Source organism: Danio rerio, chromosome 16 (genome assembly GCF_052040795.2).
Source record: "Danio rerio strain M-AB ecotype USA chromosome 16, GRCz13ab, whole genome shotgun sequence".
Classification (NCBI taxonomy): Eukaryota; Metazoa; Chordata; class Actinopteri; order Cypriniformes; family Danionidae; genus Danio; species Danio rerio.
In genome coordinates, this window is record NC_141036.1 from 41,347,851 (window position 1) to 41,373,571 (window position 25,721).

The 25,721-nt window shown below is 34.8% G+C and overlaps 2 protein-coding genes across 5 annotated transcripts in view; both read left to right on the forward strand.

Moving 5' to 3' along the window:
- Positions 1 to 25,721, forward strand: part of LOC147840358 (uncharacterized) — a 71,890-nt gene that overhangs the window by 30,519 nt on the left and 15,650 nt on the right. The window lies entirely within an intron of this gene.
- Positions 3,891 to 25,721, forward strand: part of LOC141378277 (uncharacterized) — a 30,129-nt gene continuing 8,298 nt past the window's right edge. Inside the window, exons 1-6 of one of the 4 annotated variants that reach the window (XM_087287502.1) lie at positions 3,891 to 5,568; positions 5,729 to 5,873; positions 5,977 to 6,210; positions 6,295 to 6,396; positions 22,592 to 22,679; positions 22,811 to 22,958. In XM_087287502.1, the coding sequence (XP_087143628.1) occupies positions 5,397 to 5,568; positions 5,729 to 5,873; positions 5,977 to 6,210; positions 6,295 to 6,340 (597 nt within the window). In that variant the 5' untranslated portion in view covers positions 3,891 to 5,396 and the 3' untranslated portion in view covers positions 6,341 to 6,396; positions 22,592 to 22,679; positions 22,811 to 22,958. The other 3 variants (XM_087287500.1, XM_087287501.1, XM_087287499.1) reach the window with 3 other exon arrangements.

Sequence of the window (25,721 nt, forward strand, 5' to 3'; positions counted from 1 at the left end):
AAACGACTGAATCAGCAGGGTATCGATTGTGTCTGTGTTGTTACAATTGTAATATTTAATAATATATAATAAATTGATATTCAAGATTTGTATATTCATCCAGCTCTGGATAACTTAAAACAGCGATTAGACCTTCAGAGCGGCAATAATGCGTCCTGAAGTAAAGCGAAACGGCTATAAACTCTAGCAAGATAGAGTGATTATATGCAGAGCCATATTCCTTTATCTTTAAATAAAGTATAACTATAGAAACTGTGTTCATCTTAACTGAAAGCTTCGTCGTGTTTTCTGGCCTCACGCATCGCGCACCTGTCAGTCAGTCAGCACGTAACGCCAAAGGGTTAAACAGACTATACGGTTACAGAAAAGTTTGCGTTATAATCCACTTACCTTTTAATACATTTTGATGCGATTATAATCCGCTATTAAAAACAACAACAATAACTGAATGTTTTGAATGGATAATGTAGCCGTGGCGGGATGCATTTTGGTCCCCGCCATGGAAGAATGAATGTAGCGGAAACCATGCTCTTTAAAAGTTCTCTGTAGTTGTCTTGACAACACAAACTGCTGCTCTGGGATGAGCCGCGAGCAAAAGATGCCCCTCTTAACGCAAAGGCGCATTCAATCGGCCCCTTATGCAGCCAAACTAAAAATATATCAAATAATATGTTTCATGGTTTAACTGATAGCATTAATCGGTTACAAACGCACCCTTTTGGTTAACGGTTAATCGATGATATTGAGCATCCCTAGTATTAATATAATTGAACTGTTCAAGCTTTCAGATATACTTGTGAAATTGTTTCTAAAACTGGCCAACATCTGTGGTGGATGTTTGTTATGCAAGTCTTCAGGTATGTTCTTTTTTCTTCTTTTTTTGATGATGATGATGATGAAATGCTAATACACTCTCAGTAATTGTGCTAAAGCTGGGGCTTTTCAAAATTTGTGTTTGTATGTAAAGCTCCACATTAGTATCTTAAAACCAAAACCTAAAGTGTACATATTGCACTCAAAAATACAACCATGTTCTCTTTTAACCCCTTGAAACATCATGGCAGTTTGTGTTCCTTTATTTTTTTCTAGGGATGCACCGATACCATTTTTTTTGGAACCGATCCGATCTCGATACCAAAAATTCTGAGCATTGATTAATACAGATCTGATACTGTGCTGTTTTTTTTTCTAAGCATAATACAGTTTCTATAGCTCTGGTGATAAACTCAAATGATAAATCTTCTTTTGTAAAAATAACAGACCTATAGGCTGACTGTATATGACAAACACACAATCTAACTAAACATGATGCTTGCTATAAACTATAGGCTACATTATTTGAGCATTCATTATGACATTGATATATGTTGTGGTCCAGCTTATGTTTCCTTTTTTGAGTGAGATGGAGAAAGTTTAAAACAAGGTCCACTTAAATGCTTCAGCGCCAAAACACAAACTGGTCTGTTGAATAAAGTTTTAATATAATTAAAATGACAGCAAAATATTCACAGTTTCAGAATAGCCTATATTAGGCTACATCATGTTTAGTTAATGACAAGTTCAGTGAATGACAATCCATACTGCTCCTGTCAGTTTCACTTTTATTAATATAATCAACTACTTTGACCACAATAAGCCAGGCTTTACTAACTATTGGCAGCACTTAAAGTATTCCCGTCAGAAGAAGAAACTCAATCGGACACTTTCAAAAACTGAGCAGCACAAAGAGGATAAATCAGTGTGTTGATGATCTGTCCAATGTATTATTAAGCTTTTTCTAATTCAAAGTTTCAGGTAGGCCTACTTTGTGTGTGAATACCTTGCAATTAGGGCTGGGTATCGACCGAATCGTCTTGCTACTATCGAGTATCGAAAAATTCTTTTGCGTTCGGTACCAAATTTCGATACTCAAGGGTATAATCTTGTCAACGTCAGTGAGCTAGAAAATCTGAGCCATCCTTAACGTGACCGGGTCAAATGCTGGTGATTGACTGCAGCAAGGCTGTCTTGAAAATCAGTAGTTTACGACGGTTACGCGCACTCACTCAGAGCTTGTCAAATGTGAGGCTGTAATGCGTACACTACTACACTTTAAAGCATAGCATACATTTAATGCAAAGGATGTTTAAGTAATCAAAAGTATGGCTACATTATGCAAAGATTGACGGCAACAGCGCACGATGCAATATCTGTAAAGTTATCGCGACCAAGACTGGCAACACGTCAAATATGATAAAACACCTGACACAGGTTCCCCGCGGGGTCTTAAAAAGTGTTAAAGTCTTAAAATAAAAAAATCGAAATTTATGGCTTTAAAAAGTCTTAAATTTGCTGTTCTAGGTCTTAAATATTTTTGCACAGGTCTTTATTTTTGTTTTTATTGCTAGGTCTTTGGGGTGTTGTAGTTCTTTATTTCACTAGTCCAATTGTAATTTGCATTACAACTACAAAAAGGTCAACTTTCAATAGCCAATCAGCTTTCTGATATTAAACCCAGTGCGCGCGGCAAATGTGACATCATCGCTGTGTTTGCGGAAGTTCGCTTTGAGTGCACGCAACATGATTTCACTGACAAACGTCGCAAGTGCAGTTTTATAAGTAAGAAGTGCTGTAATACGAGAGAGCGAATCTCTGCTCGCGCGCCGGTTTCCTTTTGTTCATGGACAAAACTGCTTGCGAGCTCTCAAAACACTGGCTGCTCACGTGCGAATGATCTGCTCTCGCTCAGTCAGACTCCTTTCGTGCTTTTGCTCTCCAAAGAAGCTTCAGCATACTGTAGTTGTGTTACAATAGCAACTATAGAATTACCACAACAGAGTAATTGAAGTACTTTACAAAACACTTTACAGCAGACACTAGTTCACTTTATTTTAGTGATAAAATGGGATTGATAGTAGCATTTATTTAAAGAGTGAATAGTACAGTAAGCTATAATACCTAAAATACCTAATTTATACCTATTATTACCTATTTTCTATCACGGTTACATTTCTGCTTGCCAGAATGACCAATAATTATTGGCTAGAAATTGCAACAGCCATCGGAAAGTAGGAAAGTTTTTGTAAAACTTTGGAAAAACCTGAGGGATAAGTTTGTTAAAACAACAAAAAAAGAGGCCCCCAAAAACATCTTCAATGATAATGATTATCTTTTTATTCGTCTGATTTTACTTTCTGTTTTTTTGGAGCGCCGCCTGTCATTAAAAAAAAATATCTCAATGGTGAACGTGTCAAGTATAAAAGCCTTAATCTGTTTTGTGAGTTGTGCGATGCGGTGCCAGGTGAAAGTATAAATCTGCATAAGATGTTTGTTTTTTCTGTAGTTCAACGGTGCATTTAATCTGACTTTACCACTGTTCAATTTAAATAACTTTGTTTTACCCCTAATTTAATGCTTTTACATTTTCTCTCGCGTGTTTTTGATATTGCGATATAGGTCTTAAATGTAATACTTAATGGTCCTAAAAAGGTCGTAAAAGGTCTTAAATTTGACATTATGATATCTGCAGAGTCCCCATGACAGTACACAGAATTAATTTACGAGCAGAAAGTTGCTCCGACGCAGTCATTATCTTCATCCTCTTAGTATTTTCCTGACTCAGGGCCTCCAACAACGTGCCCACCACAACTGTAGTCTTCCATGACTGATGAGTATAACTGCGCGATGGTTGGGGCTCCGAAAGGCAAACAGACATACAAAATCAGTTTTTAGCACTTCTTGCTTGTGTACCGTTAAAGCTAAGGCCCAGATTACACTACCAGTTAAATGTGACCCAATTCCGATTTTTTTTGCTTAAACTTGTGACAATGTGGTGCTTCTCCGCGGTTTAATGGTGTGGAAGAGAGAGCATGTGTGGATATTCCGACGTGGGAAAAAACAACAACAACAGAGAAAACATGGAGGACGGTGGTCAGTCGCCATTATTTGCTCCCACTAGACCTGAGATCTCTCTCGTACCACAAATTCCTCTCAGTGGTGTAGGACATCATACAGCATATAAACAATAAGCGCTAGCTGCGATGCAGGCCCTTCCCCACCTCCTTCGCCTCAAAATCATTTTAAAGTTGGGCAAATTCATGTTGTAATTTTTACGCTATTAACGTTATCAATGCACGCACTGCGGGCTACACATAGAACAACTTTATTCCCTTTAACACCAGTGCACACACAGGCTACATCTTACACACACACACACATCAGGGCCGTACCATTACATAAACTGCGTGGGGGTAAATCTGGACTGAACCATTTGCTGCTTATACTACACCACATATTTCGTAGAGCTAAAAAGAAAATTTCTTCCATCGTGGCTAGTGTGGCACAGATGCTAGGACCCGCCTTTATGCATGCATGCATCATAGGTTGTATGGCAAGTGTAAACGCATGAATTCGATATGGGTCACAATTAAAAGAACGTGTAAACGGACAGACAAAAAAATCTGAATTGGGCATCAAGACCTGACAGTGTGAACGGGGCCTAAGTTTGTGCGGGGAAAATGTATTCATTCTTTTTTTGGACCTAATGTATGCTGTGCAGCGTTATGTACTGATCCGATGGCTTTAAATACCTAGCTAAATTGATACTAAAATGCTTTAAGGTTAACGGTAAATGATAAAGTTTACCTCACATTAAACTTGTCTTATTTAAATGTCCTTATCCTTGGCTGCATTAACAGTTTAGCTTTCAAGTTTTCTTCACATTAATGTTATAGTCTGCTCCTGCTGACCCTGGAATTAGGATACCATCAAGTGATAATCCATTGCACTGGCAGAAAAATGAACAAGGAAAGGAAAGATGAATGCCACAGGGCCGTTACAAATTTTATTGTTAAAAGTTTGCTGCCTTTTTCTCCTGTGGAGGCTTCATGGTGGAGCTAAGAACAGTAAGCTGTAAATGATGTTGTAATATTATTACCATTAAGGCTGTTGGCCATGTTTGTAGGTAGTCTCTTAACCTAGATAATTTTTAAATCTTTTTTATAGTAAGCAACAATGATAAAATAATGCTAATGTTACTTTTTTGTGTTTGATGATGTCAAATATAGGGAGATGATAAGCACTTTAAACCCCAGATATCAGTCCCCCAGCCGAGACATGCTCTCAAATACCCTCATACCTGTAGTTGAAAAAGAAAATATCAAGAAAGAGTTGCAAGATGTGAGAGATGTGGCTGTGACTGCTGATGGCTGGATCAGCATTGCACAGGACCACTACCTGACAGTGTCACTTCACTTTGTCAGAGAGGGTTCCATGAAAGACATACAAGGGCAGTATACACATCCCAGACAGGGGACATTTTAGCAGAAGAGATAAGAGATATTCTTGATGAATTTAATATAAAGGATAGAGTAGTTGCTGTGACAATGCAGCAAACATGGATGTAGCAGTAAAAAGAGATGAGTATTAAAAAAATTGGCTGCTTTGCTCACACTCTCAATATTGCTGCTCAGAAGCTTTCCACAATTACCTCAGTCTCACAGTGGGCAGGAAGGATCAGAGCAATGGTGGTGTGGCTGAAAAGATCCACCCTGGCTAAACCTATCCTTAAAGAGAAGCAGCATCTTCTCGGTAGGTAGAAATCAGAATAGTTGAACCTTAGTGCAAAACTCTTTGGCCAAATAGTTAATAAAAATCCTTTGCTAAATCATGCAGTAAAACATTTCTGCAAATAAACAGCCACTTTGATAACCACACAAACACAAACATAAATTTCTCTTTCCCATTTTAGGTCTTCCAGAACATGCTGTCATCCTTGATGTGAAAACAAGGTGGAATAGCTTATTCCTCATGGTGGAGCGATTCCTAGAGCAGTTCTCTGCCTTCCAGGCCACCTCCATGGACCATCGTCTTAAGAAATTAATGGACAAGGACAGGTAAAAACTCTGTTCTCATTTTAAATGCTTATTCAATTTTCAGTGTAAACGATTTTGCTCATGAATCTATAGTCCAGCTAATGAATCTGATCATATTTTACAGACTGCAGAGAATTTCTGATGAGGATTTTAGAAAAGCAGAAGAGTTTGTCAAAATTACAAAGATACTTTACACGTCAACCCTCTGCGTCTCTGCTGAAAGGAGCCAAAACTTGGGTCAGATTCTGCCTATCTTAAATAAGCTCCAGCACCACTTCACAGTGAATAAAGAGGACTCCTCCTTCACAAAGACCATCAAGGACCCTATCTGGAATGACCTCTCAAAAAGATACCAGGGGTGCAGTGTAATCCTGCTGAATTTGCTCTTGTTTTCATTAGAATTATTCAGTGATTGACTCAGTGTTTTTGTCTTGAATATCAGATGGAGGAGGGCACACCCTTGCATCCCAGATTCAAGTCAAAAGTGACAAATGAAGTGTGGACCAGACTGAAGGAGGAGCTAATGAAAAGGACCTTAGAACAGGTGTTACTTCATATTGGTAATATTCTACTTCACTTGAATTGTAGATCAATATGTGTTGTGGTAAATATTGACTTCTCATTAATTACAAATTATCAGACCAGAGGTTTTGAATATCAGAAAATAGACTTTATTCTCCATAATAAAGCCGAGAAAGAGCAGAGCAGACCCCAGAGCTTTCTGAAGTCTCTCCTGGACACCTTCTAAAGTTTCAGTGTGTTTGTTACAATTTTTATACAGGATTATTTGACACACCCCTAAGTCTCTTTTTAACTCTTGACCATTTTTGAATAGGTTTTTAGTCTAAGGGGTCCTGCTTTTCTTGGCTCTCAGCCCACTAGCTCATGTCAACAGAGATGTTACAGGTCTATGTCAGTAAAGTATAGATGCAACTTATGCAAAGGAACTAAGTGTTTACATACATTGTCATGATAGGATAATAACTTGATAATATGTTACTCATTCTAACTTCTGACACATATAGCTTCATACAAGTATTTAACATAAATAATCAGTGCTTTACATATTCAGTTATTCTACACAATCAGTCACTCAGCCTTCTCCTAGTGTTGCTCCTGTGCAGGCATGCTCATCTTACACAGACATATCACTGTATTTTTAACACAGGCCGGCATGTTTGCTGCAAACACTACATACATTTTGAGAAGAGAAAATTAACTGCTTTACACTTAGAAAATACTTCATACAGAGAGAATAAAATCTTCTTCAATCCCTCCTCTTAAGACTTTAGTCTTAATATTATTGTCTTTTAACCCCAAAGTGCAATTTCATAATCCAGTTCTCTTAATTACCTCTATCTAGTGACTGATATTAGCCACATAGCTGTTATCAATTGACTAGATTATGCCACTGTACTTTGACAGAAGTCCAGCCAAACATCTCCCCTTTTACTTTTGATTTGAAGGAAGTAAAAGACTGTACTCTGTTTTTCTCTTAACACATCAAAGACAACAATGTTTTAAGCATAAGTATTCAGTTGGTTCAGTGCTAGCTGCTAGTTTTCACACTCATGTAGAATATACTGAAGTGATATTATATATAGGTACCATGAAAGCAATATGCAAACAAAATCAATATGCAAATGTAAAAAGCATCAAATGTTGATCTTGATCTTTGCTCATCCTTGTTTCTCTTATTCCAAGCTATCAGCATCTTCATTAGACTTTGAAAAGTTGTTAATGGAGATGTGTGGTTGAGAGTCTGAGTTCTGAAATCTGCAGTTGTGCATTCATCATCCCTTGACTTGTGGCACTTCTGTATGTGGTATTCAGGCACATTATCAGAATCACTCTTTTCTTTGCTCTGATAAACTCTTGCTTCCACACGTGGCACTTAGTAGTTTAGAGCTTTGGAATATTCAGGCTCCTCTGTTTCCAGTCAGCTTTCCCTTGCTGGAGTTGTTCCCTTTCGCTCCTTTGAGGCATTGGTACCTCATCAATGGCATCCCCTTTGGCAGCTGTTGGATTTGCCCTCATCCAGATATGGTCCTTTCCTCCTGAGCTCTCCAGAGCATCCACAGATAGACTCGATCAGCTGGACCAATTGGACCTTATATCTCTGCTCTCTCACATGGCTCCTTTCTGGTTTCCTGCACAGATATCGCTATGCACATGGCAATTAATTGTTTCTTTATTAAAGTCCCTACTGCATTAGACATCTTTGCAAACCATTCCAAGAGGTTATGTGCAAGGTTATAGGTGAGATTATATGCCAGGTTTTATGCAAAGTTTCATGTGGTTTCTTGCAAGGGTCATGCTGTTTCTTGCAAGGTTTCTTTCAAGGTTTCTTTCAAGGGTCGACCCAATAGCAGTTCATGCGATGCGGTGTTAGATGCTTGTTTCTGTCAGTTTCCATGCCATCACTCACCAATGCACTTGTAAACACATTAATCCCATTAAGTTTATTATTTTCACATATTTCATTGAGGGTTGGTCTTGTTGGATCATCTTCATCTCTTTCAGCCATTTCTGGTAACTGAGCATAATACAATTACTCTCTCTTTTGTTTTATTCATAATTTTTCATACTCCTTTAGATGTTTTTATTTATTTATCACTCATTAACTTCATGATTACTTTATGAATGCAAACCCATTATGAACTTATTTCTGAAGGCATTTCAAAATTTAGGAAATACTTCTCTTGTCACAGATGTAATAAATATCCCTGCTTCATAATCTGCTCCTGATGCTACCTCTAATCATCTACTCATCATAGTTTCTCAACTGTGCTTGTTTACAGAATAATTCTCTATCCAGTCAACACTAAAAACAGTCATCATCTCACTGTTTGGAGCAATGGTCTCCAGTCAAGTCTTTTAATTGAACTAGAGCTCTGTGAAGTTGTAGATAATTCAATCATCCACATATTGTGACAGTGTCCATACAATGATCTTCTCCCTTATTATAACCCTTTATGCATTCTGGTGTATACAGTATATGCTAGTCATCAAGCTACACGAGTACAAATAAGTTTCTACCCTCCTCTGATAGTTACCTAAAAAAAACTCAATAGAAATCAAACCACTTAAAATATTTACCATCCAAAAGGACATACAGATGTTACTACTTCAATGTGTTCCTTGTGCCGCCATTCATACCGCGGCGACGGCGGTACTTGATGCGCCAGCAGCATTTGACCGCTGGGTGGCACTTTAACCACAGATATTCAGCTTTGCCTTTTCACAATGCTAAACAGACTGTTCTGTAGGCGTAGCTTACTGTATGTGATGTGATGTGTTCAATTAAAATATAATTTTAATTTAGTTTTTCTGGTAATAGACATGCTCTTACACTATACTATGCTGTAGAAAAGATACATGGTGAGAAGTCAAAAAGCAAATATAAGAATTAAGTTATTAGCCTTCAGTGCCCGATTAAATTGCGTTGGGGTGAAAATAATGTTTTGATTTCTTTGACTATCATGGCAATGTTATAATCTCAAATCTTAAACGTGGGCATATAAAAAACAGCAAAATAATATAGATTATCCTGCCGGTAGAGCACATCACCTCACAGTTGTGAACTTGCGATCACCTCAACTTACATTTAAATTTTGTTTACCTGGTTTATTGTAAACTTATTAAGTGCAAAGAGGATTCGTTTTGGAAAATAGAATTGAAGAAATGAAAGACAACTAAAATGAAAGCACAAACATTCAGTACAAATATTTAGTCTTAAATAAATAAATAAATAAATAAATAAAGCAGTCTTTTAGTCTAAATATAGAGAGATGTAGTGTTTGCTGTTTTGATAGAACTAAGACTAGACATGTTCATTTATATTTTTAATTTACGTTTTTATTTACATTTTCGTTGTTGATTATAATTACGATCTCATTTTATGTTTCAATTATAGTACATAATAATAATAAACGAATAATGAAAATAAATGAATAATGAAAATAGGACATAAATTAAGTCTGGCAGGTTTATTTTTAATAATTTAGTTTCAGTTCCGTTTTTTGTTTTAAAACGTCAATGTTCTGCTTTAAAGTATAACTGTTGTTTTGTTTTGTTTTTTTACTTAATGGCTCAGTATGTTTTGTATTTTAATTTCATATTCAGTCACCTTGCATATGCGTGTGAAATATAATGCCGCATAACCGCGGAAAAAGAAGAAAAGGCTGTCAGTTAAAGCTAATTAATCAAAATTAGCTATATTAAAATACAGCATTTATGTTAATACAGGCAGAGTGTGAACAAACTAAGGCTAAGCTATGTGCTTGCCTTTTAATGCATTTAAAAATATTTGCGGCCTTTTTATAGGCTACAGGCAACTGGTTTATAATAATGTTTTTTTTTTTTTTTTTTTTGTATGGTAAAGGACAATGCACATTATGTTATTGATGTAAACTTAGGCTAAAACTTACCATTGATAAACGTGACCTACCTCAAGCAGATCACTTAAAGTGTAATAAAAATAATGTTGCCGCAGGACATAAATGAACTCCCGCAAGTTTATTTTCAATAATTTAGTTTCAGTACTATTAATTTTTTTCTCAAAACGTCAATAGCACCTTCAATAATCTAAACATTAAAGATGGACCGCAAGATGTGTTGAGTGGCTATGTGGTGAAGAACGATGGCAAAGCTAAGTGTGATTATTGTAATAAACTAATAAGTTATAAAGCAGAGTCCCGACCAACAGGACTAAGCGTATGCGGTTGGCTCATTCTTCACGAATATAGAATTAAAATTATGGCGCGTTAGGTTCATTGTGCATCCCGCAGGTGCAACCAACAAGGGTTGTGCATTTGAGTTTAACTTTTTGAGCGTTATAAGCAACTCGTTGTTAGTTTTTATTTAAATATATCGAGCCGTAACTAAGCAGCGCATTCTCTCCGCCTCCTCGTTTATAACCAGCTGGACACGCCACTGAAGCAGGAGAGACACTCCGTCGTTCATAATCTTAGCTGATGTGTCGGACTCGAAAGAATAATTCAAAGAGGAATGTTCTTTTAACAGTCCCGATATGTTCAATCTTTTTTTCCCTGTCATTTCTCTTCAGCAAATTATATTTTTAAAGCTGCTTGATTCTTTTAAAACCAAAAGCAGACCCCGGTAATTGGTGTTTTTTCATAAGATACTCCTTTATGAATGTTTTAATTTATGAGTAGTCTTTAATGTGCTTTTTAATAGTTTTATTTTATTCATAGCAGCACCTAAAAAGCGACTAATAACATCAACAAATTAATAAAATAAGTAGCAAATGAGAAATAAATGACAGACAAGTTGATAAAAACAGACATTATCTCTAATTATCAGAATTGCAAGATTAAAACAGCTGAATATAGGCCTAAAATGATCTAGAAAGCAACTACTGCGCGCTGATATTTATTCTTCTTTTTTTCCGAATAACGAACAATTTCAACCGCGGGGAGATACCGACAGCTTGATTTGCAGTATTTTCTAACATGTTAGAAGCGGGCAGCGGACATCAGCTAGCCGTAAAGACGGGCCGGCACAAAAAAAACATGGCTGCCGGTGGAGAAGCGGCTGTGCCCTCAGCAGCTGATTGAGACGGAGCTGCATATCCTAACTGAGTGCACTAAATACTCCGAGATCCGGGAGAAATTCTACCCGATAATCCAACACATACAAAACAACTTTGAGTCCCTGTCGAACAGAACCCATCTTACTGGGGGAGTGTGTGTGCTGCTGTGTGTTCACCCAACAATACCCGCTCCTGTCTCCAACACACAAATACTGGAACTCTTTATGTGGACTTACTTTTGATAATAGGCTACTATTATTACCTTTATCCTGTTTAATGTTATCAAAAATCTATTTTTATTATTATTTTTTTTATTCTATTTTTATTTTTATTAATCTTTTTTTATTATATGTTATTTTCATATTTGTTTTCACTACTGCCCTTTTTGCACTGTCTTGTTTGTGAGACGCGCACTGCTTTGGCAAAACGAATGTACAGTTACTTGTCATGCCAATAAAGCACCTCAAATGTGAAAATAGCCTAGGCAACAAATAACAAATAATAGTCTAATAATAACAAAAAATGCCCTTTTCATTTTCATACAATAGGCCTATGTGTGGGTTTTGACAATATGTGTTTAATTAAGCTATAAAGATCAGATGAAATGCATAGTGAAATATGAAATAAATGTCTCTTTTGCTGAAAATTTAATTAATCTATATATTTATTATTTTAAAAATCAACTCATTTTTGCCCAGAGAAAGAGGCGCGCGGCACTAGCGGACATGGGGTGCTTTTTCAAAAAAAGACGTACAGTAACTTGCAGCTGAACTATGCACAGTTTGGGGAAAAAAGGATATAGTGATGCATGTCCCCCAAAACCCCTAGTTTCTCTGTCGCAGATCCATCATTTGAAGGCAATTCAAATGTACCATCTCTAAAAATAAAAAAGGCCGCTTACGCGGCATTTGTGTTTATTATTACCATATTTTTATTTTATTATTATTAATTTATTCATTCATTCATCATTCATTATTTTTTTTTCGGTTTAGTCCCTTTATTAGTCTGTGATCGCCACAGCGGAATGAACCGTCAACTTATCCAGCATATGTTTTACGCAGTGGATGGCAGGAGGGCCAGCTGGGGCTTCGGGACGGAGTAAAAGGAAAGGCGGAATTTGCCCCGAGTCTGGGAAAGATGGCTTGCCGTAATTACACTAGTTTTTCTATCGCACACATGTGCCAAACACATAAACAAATAAATAAAAAAGGAAAAGAAAACATCTAGACTTATAGGCTGAGGTCTTTTTGCTTATAATCGCCCTTATGTTTCCGTTTTAAATGTAAGGCTGTTGCATAGAATAATACAATTTTAATGTATAAGTGATTTTGCTGCGTCCCCCTTGATGTTTCAATAACGCATAATAATCTACACAAAGACACGGCAGACATAAAGGTTGTGTGTGAGAGACCGAGCAAAAGAGCGCTCTCTTCACAGCTCTGTTGATGCTGCTAGCGGCTTCTTTCTTTTTGTTATTTATTTTGCAGATAATACACCATATGAATACAACAGAAAGACATAAAACTTTACAAATTACCTTTTGTAGACTCAAAACAAGTGTCATATCTTGATAAGCCTCAGCCACATTGAAATATAATTTAAAGAATTACATTATCGGATATAATAAAATCGCATTAAATAAATAAACCAATATAAAACAAGCAAAATCAAGCTATAACAGTTTAGGTAGGCCTATATAGCCTACATAAATAAAACCGTTAAAGCCAAATCAAACTTTTATTTTACAAGATATTTTCTTTTAAAAGATTTTAGATATTTTCTAAAAACAATAAACACCAGAGAAGGTTTAGAATATTATTTATAAAGTATTTGGATATGATGATAATAATCAAATTGTGCAAACAGAACATTTTTGGGAACACGTTTCAGGTCTCTCCAGTGCATTTGGGCTGAATGTTTGACTGTGTCTAAATGAGGATGTTATAAAATACATTTTCTACCGAGTTATTAACGGATGCACGATTCCAACAGTCGGGGGACGTTCTGGGGGCTGGGTTTGCGTTACGCGATGCGAGCTATAGACCGACAGTGGAAATGCGACATGATTTCGGTCTCACTGATGCCCATTAACACCTGAAAGACAAGCTTTTGGTTATGAGATGGGGGAAGGGGTATGTCTCCACCCTCAAGTGTTTTCCACAAACATGGTTACACAAAATCCAAAACTCCCGAGGACGGATGGTGTAACCGTAGCAAAACCTATGCGTTTTAAAACCAAACCGCATTAAATATGGGGCCTTATGAAAATGAATGTTTCTATGCACAGCAACTTCTGGACTGAACTACTTGTTATTTAAAATATCTGTATTACGCTCTAGCATTCGCCAAAACGAATTTGTACATAAAAACACCGAACATAGCCTAGCTGAATAGGGTGTTGCCTGCTGAGCCATGACAGCAGCAGACAATTCCGCACGACCATAAAGCCTTCACCCGACAGTTATTTTCTAATATTCACAACGCGAGCCACAACAATAGACATGCCATGCCCATCATCCTTACAGACAACTTCGCTTTAAACTGTATTAAGGTCCCATTTACACTGCACAGCAGTTTTATATAAAACCTTAATGATACATATAACAGGCTACATTTTGATGGTGAAATAACCTTTTAAACGATGGCTTTTTATTTCAGTATTCAAACATTAAATAACGAATGCATCAAGTGAAATAACGAATATGCAAAAACACATGTATATAAATATAAAGGACTATTATAATTAGCAAAATGCTGCTCTATTTATCTTTGTATTTTTATAATTTTATTATTGTTATTTTTAATATTTTGAATTAATTAAAGCTATAGACAAATACTGCTTGACATTTTAGAAAATGTTTTGCGTATACCCAGTACCGAGAACAAACAAACAAAAGCACATGGCTTGTTAATCAATTTAATCAAGCTCTAGCCACGAATAAAATAATAGACTATTATTTTAATATTTTAGATGACGGGTTAGTAATTATACTATAAATGGTTATGTTCAGATCAATGAAATAATAACTTTAATAATTCTGCTTTGCAATTTTTTATTCATTACCAACATCACTAAACCATACATTTGTTTTATAAGTTAACCAAATATTTGCAGAGATTCAGCAGTTTTTTTTCTGACGCGTTTGCCAGTCATGCCAGTCAGTGAAAAAAAAGTAACCGTGGCCCCGTTTGCAGGTATTCAGATTCGATTTTATTAATCTGATTCAACTTTTATTATTTACAGGACATAAAAATGCAATTAAAAGTTTCAAATCAATGTGCATTGTCCTTTACCATGCAAATAAAAAAAAAAAACATTATTATACACCATAGCCTGTAGCCTATAAAATGGCCGCAAATCTTTTTAAATGCATTAAAAAGCAAGCGCATATTAGCCGTACCTTGAGTTTGTTCACATTCTGCCTGTATTAACATGCATGCTGTATTTTAATATAGCTTATTTCGATGAATTAGCTCTAACTGACAGCTTTTTCTTCTTTTTCAGCGGTTATGCTTGCATTATATTTCACACGCATATGCAAGGTGACTGAAATTGAAATTCAAATACAAAACATACTGAGCCATTAAGTAAAAAAACAAAACAAAACAACAGTTATAGCTACTTTAAAGGAGAACATTGACGTTTTGAAAAAAAAAAAAGAACTGAACTGAAACTAAATTATTAAAAAATAAACCTGCTAGACTTAATTTATGTCCTGCGGCAAAAAATATTTTTATTATAATCTGCTTAAAATAGGTCAATTTATTTATTTATTTATTTTTTGCTTTTGATGAAGCTGCATTCAACTTAAGCTCAATGTCGGCAATGTCTTTAAATAAATAATATATCTAGGCCTATTTTCATTATTCATTAATTTTCATTATTCGTTTATTATTATCTACAATTGTTGAGACATAAAATGAGATAGTAAACTATATACAACAACGAAAATGTAAGTAAAAACAGAAATAAAAACATAAATGAAAAAGTCTTGTCTTAGTCCTGTCAAAATAGCAAACACTGAACATCTCTCTATATTTAGGTTAAAAGACAGCTTTATTCATTTATTTATTTATTTATTTATTTATTTATTTAAGACTACTTATTTGTACTGAATGTTTATGCTTTTATTTTAGTTGCAAAAATATCAGAAATTGATCTCGCACGCGCAGGGAAAAAAGGCAATTATGCCACACATGACTTGCATCGCTCTCATGCCAAGTTTTGAGGATAAATTCGCATTTAGATGCTGCTTGAAATAAAATAAAACTATCAAAATGCACATTAAAGACTTTAATAAAAAATTAAAACATTCATAAAGGAGTATCTTATGGAAAAACACCACGGGCTCTGCTTTCGGTTTTAAAAGAATCAAGCAGCTTTAAAAATATATATAATTTGCTGAAGAGAAATGACACGAAAAAAAATAAATAAAAAGATTAAACATATCGGGACTGTTAAAAGAAAATTCCTCTTTGATATATTCATTCGACTCCGATACATCAGCTAAGATTATGAATGACGGAGTGTCTCTCCTGCTTCAGCAGCGTGTCCCGCTGGTTAAACGATGAGGCGGAGAGAATGCGCTGCTTTGTGAACCTAACGCGCCATTATTTTAATTCTATATTCGTGAAGAATGAGCCAACCGCATATGCTTAGTCCTGTTGGTCGGGACTCTGCTTTATAACTTAGTTTATTACAATAATCACACTTAGCTTTGCCATCGTTCTTCACATGTTGCCACTCGGCACATCTTGCGCTCCATCTTTAAACAAATGTTTACATTATTGAGGTGCTCTCCGGCGGCAAAGTTTCTGGCAGAGTAGCGAGTGAAAAAATGTGCTTGCAGAAATTGGAATCAAAATTTAAATATATAACAAGCATCGTATTCTTTCTAATCCTCGCCCAGTTTTAATACAAGTTGTGTTTTTTATATTTGTGGCTGTGAAGTTTATTAAGAATATATATATATATACATATAGCCTACTTTATTTTTTTTATACTTTAAGTGATCTGCTTGAGGTAGGTCACGTTTATCAATGGTAAGTTTTAGCCTAAGTTTACATCAATAACATAATGTGCATTGTCCTTTACCATACAAAAAAAAAAAAAAAAAAAACATTATTATACATAGTTGCCTGTAGCCTATAAAAAGGCCGCAAATGCATTAAAAGGCAAGCGCATATCTTAGCCTTGAGTTTGTTCACACTCTGCCAGTATTAACATAAATGCTGTATTTTAATATAGCTAATTTTGATGAATTAGCTCTAACCTTTGACAGCTTTTTCTTCTTTTTCCGCGGTTATGCGGCATTATATTTCACACACATATGCAAGGTGACTGAATATGAAGTTAAAATACAAAACATACTGAGCCATAAGTAAAAAAAAAAAAAAAAAAAACCAAAACAACAGTTATAGCTACTTTACAGGAGAACATTGACGTTTTGAAAAAAAAAAGCAAAAAAAAAAAACTGAACAGAACTGAAACTAAATTATTAAAAATAAAATAATATATAAATATATATAATATATAAAAATATTTTTATTATACTTTTAGTGATCTGCTTAAGGTAGGTCAATTTATTTTTCTCAGTGTTTCACGTACTGTACGGCAATGTCTTTAAATAAATAATTTATTTAGGCCTATTTTCATTATTCATTTATTTTCATTATTCGTTTATTATTCGTTTATGTACAATTGTTGAGACATAAATGAGATAGTAAAATATAATCAACAACGAAAATGGAAATAAAAACAGAAATAAAACATAAATGAAAATGTCTTGTCTTAGTCCTATCAAAATAGCAAACACTGAACATCTTTCTATATTTAGGCTGCTTTATTTATTTATTTATTTATTTATTTATTTATTTATTTAAGACTACTTATTTGTACTAAATGTTTGTGCTTTCATTTTAGTTGTCTTTTACTTCTTCAATTCTATTTTCCAAAACGAATCCTCTTTGCACTTAAAAAGTTTACAATAAAGCGTGTTAACAAATTTTAAATGATTAATGAAGGAATTATAATGCTTTGACTTATTGTTTAATATCATTTACAAGCACAGTAGCTGTATGGGCTATTTCTGTCCGTTCGCATCCCGTCCCTTTGCGCCCCCTGGCGGCTCATTCACAAACTGCGGTCATACACTAAAAACAGAGCGGCACCTATTTCAAACGGCGGCGGTACAAGCCGCGGCGTTAATAGCCACTTTGAACTCTCACCTACTGTATCTTCACATACAATATAAACTTCAGCTGGAAAATCTTCTCCTATTGATTTTCTTAAATCATAACCTAAACATAATCTTGTTTTGTCTTCATATGTAATTATTGCCTTTAGATTCCATCAAAAATTATTAGTCATTTATACATTTATTACTACTTTAAATTTAAATAGAAATGTCTAGGACAGATTGTATATTACAGTCAATGTTTCTATTAATGCTCCTATTTTTACACAAACTTTTCAATAGTGTTTAATCCCTATTTCTGCATCTAGTGTTTTTTCTTTCTGGGCAGATCTACATCTGATTTAATTTGAACCCTCACTGTGCTGGCTGATTTCATCTGCATCTCAGTCCTGTAATGACAATCATTTAGTTGGAATTTGACACTTCTTTCCTTTACTAATTTATTTTCTGATATATATATTAATTTCTTTTTTATCTTTGAGTTATTTTCTTTTGGCTCATAATTATTTCCTAAGGCACTCCCATTAAACTAGTTGTTTATACAATTTTGATGCACTTTTTTATCAGCTGGCTAAAACTTACTGTATGCTTTGTAAATTTCTCTCTGTTTTAATTATTATTCCTTAATTTTTTTTCTAATTATTTTTCACATATGTTTTCATGTAAAATATTATCTTTTTCTTAAACACTGTTCTCTTTCAATTTTTCTCATAGCAATTTAGAACTGTTACTTTCTGACCTTATGTCCTATGAATTTATTTCAAATTGTTATTTCAATCTTTCCTTTAACTATAAATCATTTTTCTAGATTTGAATTTTTCCAGTTTTCACTATCCAATATTGATTTAGGCCATTCACAATACAATTATGTTAAGATTTTCCTTTACTTGATTTGAACTTAAATACTTAGTTCCATTCTTATTTATTCTCCAAATTATGTATTGCCTTAGCAAAAGCTTTTTCTTTAGTCACCACCCTGCATTGTAATTTATCCTTCTATGTTTAAGGAACTTTTATTAAGCCTACTGAAACTTAAACTCAAATTATTTACCATTCATCATAATATATAATTTAATCATTTAAAGTTTCACCTTAAAATTACCTTATAACACTTTTTTTTTTTTTTTTTTTTACAAATTTGCATGATAATAATTTCTCTAAAATTGTCAGGAGTCTGATTTGATACAAGAATGGGTAGCTAAACTTTTGTTCTTAATTTTCCTTCTGTAATGCTTGAACGTAATTTGGACTAGGAGCTACTTTGAGATGGACTGTCAGGCTATCCCCCCTCGCAACCTGAGACAACTAGCTCCAGATTGGTGCAACAGTCTTTTCTATGTTGTCCTGAACTTCCTTCATATCAGGGCACAGTGTTTCCCCCTCTCTCTTTGGGCTGGCTTCTTTCTTTGACTCAGCTGATGTAAAGTTCTGGTGGAGAGTTTTTTCTTTTTGATCAGTTCATCAGTCTCTTGTTAGTGTCTCTTTTGAATGTCTCTGAACAAATGTAGCTTTTTCAGTCCTCAGTAAATCCTGGGCAAAAAGTTCATGTCAAAAGTGTCCACAGCCATTTTGCTTTGTGTTTTTTCACACACCTTTCCATTTGCCAGTATACTCAGAGATGTCTGGTAGGTACGAGACTACAGTCCCCCAAAGTTCATCCATACGTCCTCTTAATTAATATATATAGAATTTAGCTCATGACTTAATAAATTATTTTTTTTCCCATTTTTTCCTTCATCAAATAAAGACTCCTTTTATCCAATTTTTTTTTATTAATTTATTTATTTATCTATTTTTGTTTGCTGTTTAACAACTTATTTTTTCTAATTCTCAATCATTTTTATCATATGTAAATATGCTTAATTTTCTATTTGTTAAATGTTCTTATAATTAATTTCTTTGGCTTTAGATTGTGCTTCACTTATTTTTCCTAATCTTATTCTAGTTTTTCCTCACTAGTTACATTACATCTTACACTATTTTAATTTCTCTAACATTTCCATACCTGTTTTAATTCAACAGTACTATATGGTGGCCTAATGTCTAATATACCTGTTCAAAATCCTTACTGCAATAGCTTCAAGTTCATAGTACTATTTTAACTCCCCATGTTTGTTTACTTTAAGCATTTTTCCTATCTGAAATGCAATTTTTAATTCTCAATTACATTTTAAGTACATAAAATATGAACTATATAATTTTTGAACTCACTATTATGTTCTTTCATTTCTCCTCAGTGTCTATGCTTTACATCTGACTCGCTGCTTTTACTACAAATAGCTGTTGTCTCAGATGACAGCCTGTAGCTGACTTTAAAACAAATGACAACAGTCAACTTACTCCACAACAATTTTTTTCATTGCACTTAAACATAATTTTATCTTTTAAAGCCAAATCTTAGTTTCTTTTAAATGTTACTGTTTTTTTTTCTAATTTTTATTTTATCTGTTTAATATATATATATATATATATATATATATATATATATATATATATATATATATATATATATATATATATATATATATATATATTAAACATCTTCTCTTTTTATTCTATTAAACAAAGTTTGGACTTCTTTTTTCTCCATTTTCCTATGCTTCTTTTCCCTTTTTAAAAATTAGCATTTTTGTCTCTTAGATTTTCCTAATTCATTTTTCTTTAAACTTATTTTCCTTAAACATTTGATCATTAACTCTTCAATTAATCCATATTTATTAAAGTTTTCTCTTCTAATTCTTTATTTACTCAAATCATCAACTTATCTATTTTTATTCATACTGATTTAGTAAATTTATTTCCTGATCAATATAACTATTAATCTCCATATGTAGTTATTTCTATGCTTCAATTTTTGAATTTCTTAATATTTATTAGTCTAACTTCCAGTTGCATTTTTATTAACACTTTTTATTTATTAAATCTTATTCTATCATTAATATTTTCTTATTTCATTTATCTTATTCATTACTTTATAATATTTCTATTTATTTAATACCTTATAATATATCTTTACTCTTTAGCTTCTATCTGTCCTGTGAAACTTTTGTTCTTAAAATAGACAGATTCTTACCACTCCTGAAGCAGACCTTCTTCCAGACTGTCGACATGTCAGGAATTTCAGTCCCCTCTCTGCCTATAGTTCATACTTAAAAACCCTTCAAACACACAGAGATTATTCAGAAAAATGTTTAACTATATTCTTCTTTTTAGTCTGTGTCTTTCAAATGCAATATGATCTCAATTAACTTTATTAGGCTTAAACCTCCTCTGTATCACAATCTCTTCCCTAAACTGCATCACTCTCTATCTTATTGTTCTTAAATCACACAACATATGCAATCCTTCTTTTATATTATAATATAAAACGATAATTCTTTTAAACTCACTCTTATTGCAAACATACTTTTAAGCACAATCATACTTCTCACTCAGTCTAACTCATCTCTTACACTGTGTAACCTGAACCTCACCTCTATTCTAGTCTCTCTAGATCAAAGTTGAAGGCTTCTAAGCACCCCAGCAACATAGACAAATACACAACTACTTACAATTACATAAATACACCTCACTCCTCTTGAGTGACCTGTCCGAGCAGCCTCTAACCTTAGAGCTATAACCACAGAATTCTCCACTACACTCCTCTTGAGTGACCTGTTACTTCTGCTCCCGTCTTTACTGTTCTTCAGTAAAAATAGCATTTCACAGGATTTGTGCCTTTTTTCCCCCAGCCTCCTGAATAATAATATTTATCATTATTAAAACAGAACGGGTACTCCGAGGTCTTTGCGCGCTTCTCTCTATACCTTAATCTGTTTTAACTTATTAACTGTCACCACACTTTAAGAACTTCCTCTTAAAACTTAAAAATGCTCTATGCATATTCTTCATAATATTAAAAAATTTCCCAAACATGAGTAACAGTTACTAGTTAACGTTTATCCTATCCGTCAAGGCCCTCTTAGGAAAACACAGATCATTTGCATGCAAATTGTTATTTTCTCCTGGTATTCAAAACCCCTTTGTTTTCCTTTTATATCTTTACTTTTACTTTTTTAGTTTTACTTGTAGTTCGTTATAGCTGGAGAAACAGTTCAAGTGACTTTTTTACCGTTACAAGCAGGTCCTTGGTAGAAAAAACACAAACGTATAAGCTTAAAATTGCTTACCGTTTTTTATCGTGGCCACATATTTGTGTTTTTCCTCCAAGCCCCAGCATGTCCAGTGTCACCCGTTCGTCTCTGTCCAGCCCCACGTTGGGCGCCATTTGTGGTAAATATTGACTTCTCATTAATTACAAATTATCAGACCAGAGGTTTTGAATATCAGAAAATAGACTTTCTTCTCCATAATAAAGCCGAGAAAGAGCAGAGCAGACCCCAGAGCATTCTGAAGTCTCTCCTGGACACCTTCCAAAGTCTCTCCTGCACCTTCTAAAGTTTCAGTGTGTTTGTTACAATTTTTATACAGGATTATTTGACACACCCCTAAGTCTCTTTTTAACTCTTGACCATTTTTGAATAGGTTTTTAGTCTAAGGGGTCCTGCTATTCTTGGCTCTCAGCCCACTAGCTCATGTCAACAGAGATGTTACAGGTCTATGTCAGCAAAGTATAGATGCAACTTATGCAAAGGAACTAAGTGTTTACATACATTGTCATGATAGGATAATAACTTGATAATATGTTACTCATTCTAACTTCTGACACATATAGCTTCATAGAAGTATTTAACATAAATAATCAGTGCTTTACATATTCAGTTATTCTACACAATCAGTCACTCAGCCTTCTCCTAGTGTTGCTCCTGTGCAGGCATACTCATCTTACACAGACATATCACTGTATTTTTAACACAGGCTGGCATGTTTGCTGCAAACACTACATACATTTTGAGAAGAGAAAATTAACTGCTTTACACTTAGAAAATACTTCATACAGAGAGAATAGAAATCTTCTTCAGTGTGACCTAGTTTTTTATTGAATATAGACTCCGACTGAGCAGATAGAACAGGCACTTAGCAGGTAACCGAAATGACATCTCTAATGAAGACAGTGCATCTGCAACAACAGCACTAGTAAGAAAATATAAAGAAATCCTATTTTTTCCTATTTAATTTTATTTAATTCAGAAGAAAATTAACTTGTTTGAATTTATTTTTTATATAGTTTTATATTTGTCTTTATTTCTTTACTCATTTGTTAATAGAAGATTCCAAAGCTTTCTGCCTTGAGGAGCTGTTTGCTGTGGAGGACATGGCAATTGAAGCAAGAATGCAGACCAGCGTCAGCAGCACTACAGAGGAGATATAGAGATAATAAATAAGTACAGACTGCTTCCGTCTACACTGTCCTCAGTAAGTCCAGTAACCTGGTGGTGGGACATAAATGACACTCTGCCAATGCTTTCAGAATTGGCATCAAGGTATCTTTGCATGCAAGCATCATCCACAACCTCAGAGCGTACATTTTCCACTGCTGGGGACATTATCAGCCAGGAGCGGGCTTGTCTGTCTCCTGAAAAAGCAGACATGCTCATTTTTCTGAAGAAAACTGTTGAGTAATTTCAGTTGATCCTAAAACATTAGTTCACCAAAAAATGAAAATTCTGTCATTAATTACCCTAATGTTGTTCCAAACCCATAAGATCTTTGTTTATCTTCAGAACACAAATAAAGATCATTTGGACTTAATCCAAGAGCTTTCTGATCCTCCCATAGATTTACTGGATAAGCATTTATCAATGCCCCGAAAGGAACCAAAAACATAATGTGGCGAGTAGGGTTGGGCATCGTTTGGGTTTTTTCGATACCGGTGCCTAATCGATACTTTTAAAACGATACCGGTGCCAAAACGGTGCCTGAATCGATACTTTTTAGCCCCAAAATGATGGTGGATGACTCTACAAAATAATTTTATTTGACAAAATATTTTTAAAAATAATTTTAACAGAACAATATGATTACAGTTTAAAGTAAACATAAATTCATACTGTATTACATTAATACATTTCCTTTGATCATTTGTTGGTGAGCATGAATTTAAGATTTGCATTATGAAATTACATTAGCTTACTATTAACCTGTGGGGGCGGGCAGGGGCCACGTACTTTTAGGAGCACATTTTAACATATATATCACAAAATACTTAACATTATTCATAGTCATTTTTGTTCATGCATCACTCTGCAGTCTTCATAAACAAGATAATTAAATAACTTAAACTCAAAATAATCTTCCTTGTTTATTTATTTGACAAGTAACGTTATACGGGTGTTGGAGAACACATTTCTAGCATTCAAGTACATCAAGGCACATTGCTGCACCTGTAAACTTTAACAGGCCTACAGCTGAAGTCGATTTATTTTGCCCTCCCATTCATTTACAATAATGTTTCTGAAAGTGTTTACACTGTTTCCTAAAAAATAATTATTCTGGAGTAATAATAAGTGCTATTTTTTATTGTTTATTTCGTGCATTAATAATGACCTAAACACATTGAATGACAGTAAAAAGTAGCAATTTTACTCAATAAATGCGTTAAAAATATCAACTGATTTATATATAGTCATTCAAATGAACTTAAAACGATAAAAAACTGCAACAAACATTTATTTAGGCCCGAACTACAAAACCAAATGTAAAACAATTTTAGTATCAGTTTTGCTTAAGTTGCACGCTAGTGTTGCAGGAGAGGGGAGTGGTCGGTTTAAGACTAGCTATTTACGGGAGTTGTAGTCCATAGCGAAGTGTATTGTGGGTAGTGTAGTTCGACACGCATGCTGGATGATGTGAGCTCGCTGTGTGCTGTGCTGTGCTGCTGAAACTGAGGAAGAAAGTTTTACTCGGCTTTGTTTTATGTTCACTCAAGTTATTCCACCCGAGAGCTGTTCATAACTAGATAGAATAGACATAGAGATAGATTGATCTCTGCAGAAGCTGCCGGAGAGCTGCGCGCTGCAGACGCAGCTGGTGTGAAAGGCAAACGGCTGTGTGCTGCTTCTGCTCTCCATACGCGCTGCTCATGCGCTACTTTCGCTTGTGGTGTGAAACAGGCGTAACGTCCTTGCTGCAGCACCAAAATTAGGCACTGAAATTCATACGCTGATTTAATAATGGTACGTATCGGTTACCTAGCAGGTTTCGGTACCCAATCCTAGTGGCGAGTATGCTGATGCCACGTCGCCTTGGTCCCGGATTAACCCCAGCTGTCACTTAATCAGCACGGATCGATCCCAGCTGGAGCTCATCAGCAGACACTCGTATAAGCCATCCCCAAACACAAGGAAGACGAGCTTCATTTCACTCAATAGCCGCATTTCCACTATCGGGCCAGTGCGAGCCAGGGCTTTAATCGGGCCGGGCCGGGCCAATAGCCCGGGAGGTTGAGAAATGAGACCGAAATCATGTCGCGTTTCCACTGTCGGGCTAGTAGCTCATGTCGTAAATATTGACTTCTCATCAATTACAAATTATCAGACCAGAGGTTTTGAATATCAGAAAATAGACTTTATTCTCCATAATAAAGCTGAGAAAGAGCAGAGCAGACCCCAGAGCATTCTGAAGTCTCTGTGTTGCTCCTGTGCAGGCATACTCATCTTACACAGACATATCACTGTATTTTTAACACAGGCTGGCATGTTTGCTGCAAACACTACATACATTTTGTGAAGAGAAAATTAACTGCTTTACACTTAGAAAATACTTCATACAGAGAGAATAAAATCTTCTTCAATCCCTCCTCTTAAGACTTTAGTCTTAATATTATTGTCTTTTAACCCCAAAGTGCAATTTCATAATCCAGTTCTCTTAATTACCTCTATCTAGTGTCTGATATTAGCCACATAGCTGTTATCAATTGACTAGATTATACCACTGTACTTTGACAGAAGTCCAGCCAAACATCTTCCCTTTCTTTTTTGATTTGAAGGAAGTAAAAGACTGTACTCTCTTTTTCTCTTAACACATCAAAGACAACAATGTTTTAAGCATAAGTATTCAGTTGGTTCAGTGCTAGCTGCTAGTTTTCACACTCATGTAGAATATACTGAAGTGATATTATATATAGGTACCATGAAAGCAATATGCAAACAAAATCAATATGCAAATGTAAAAAGCATC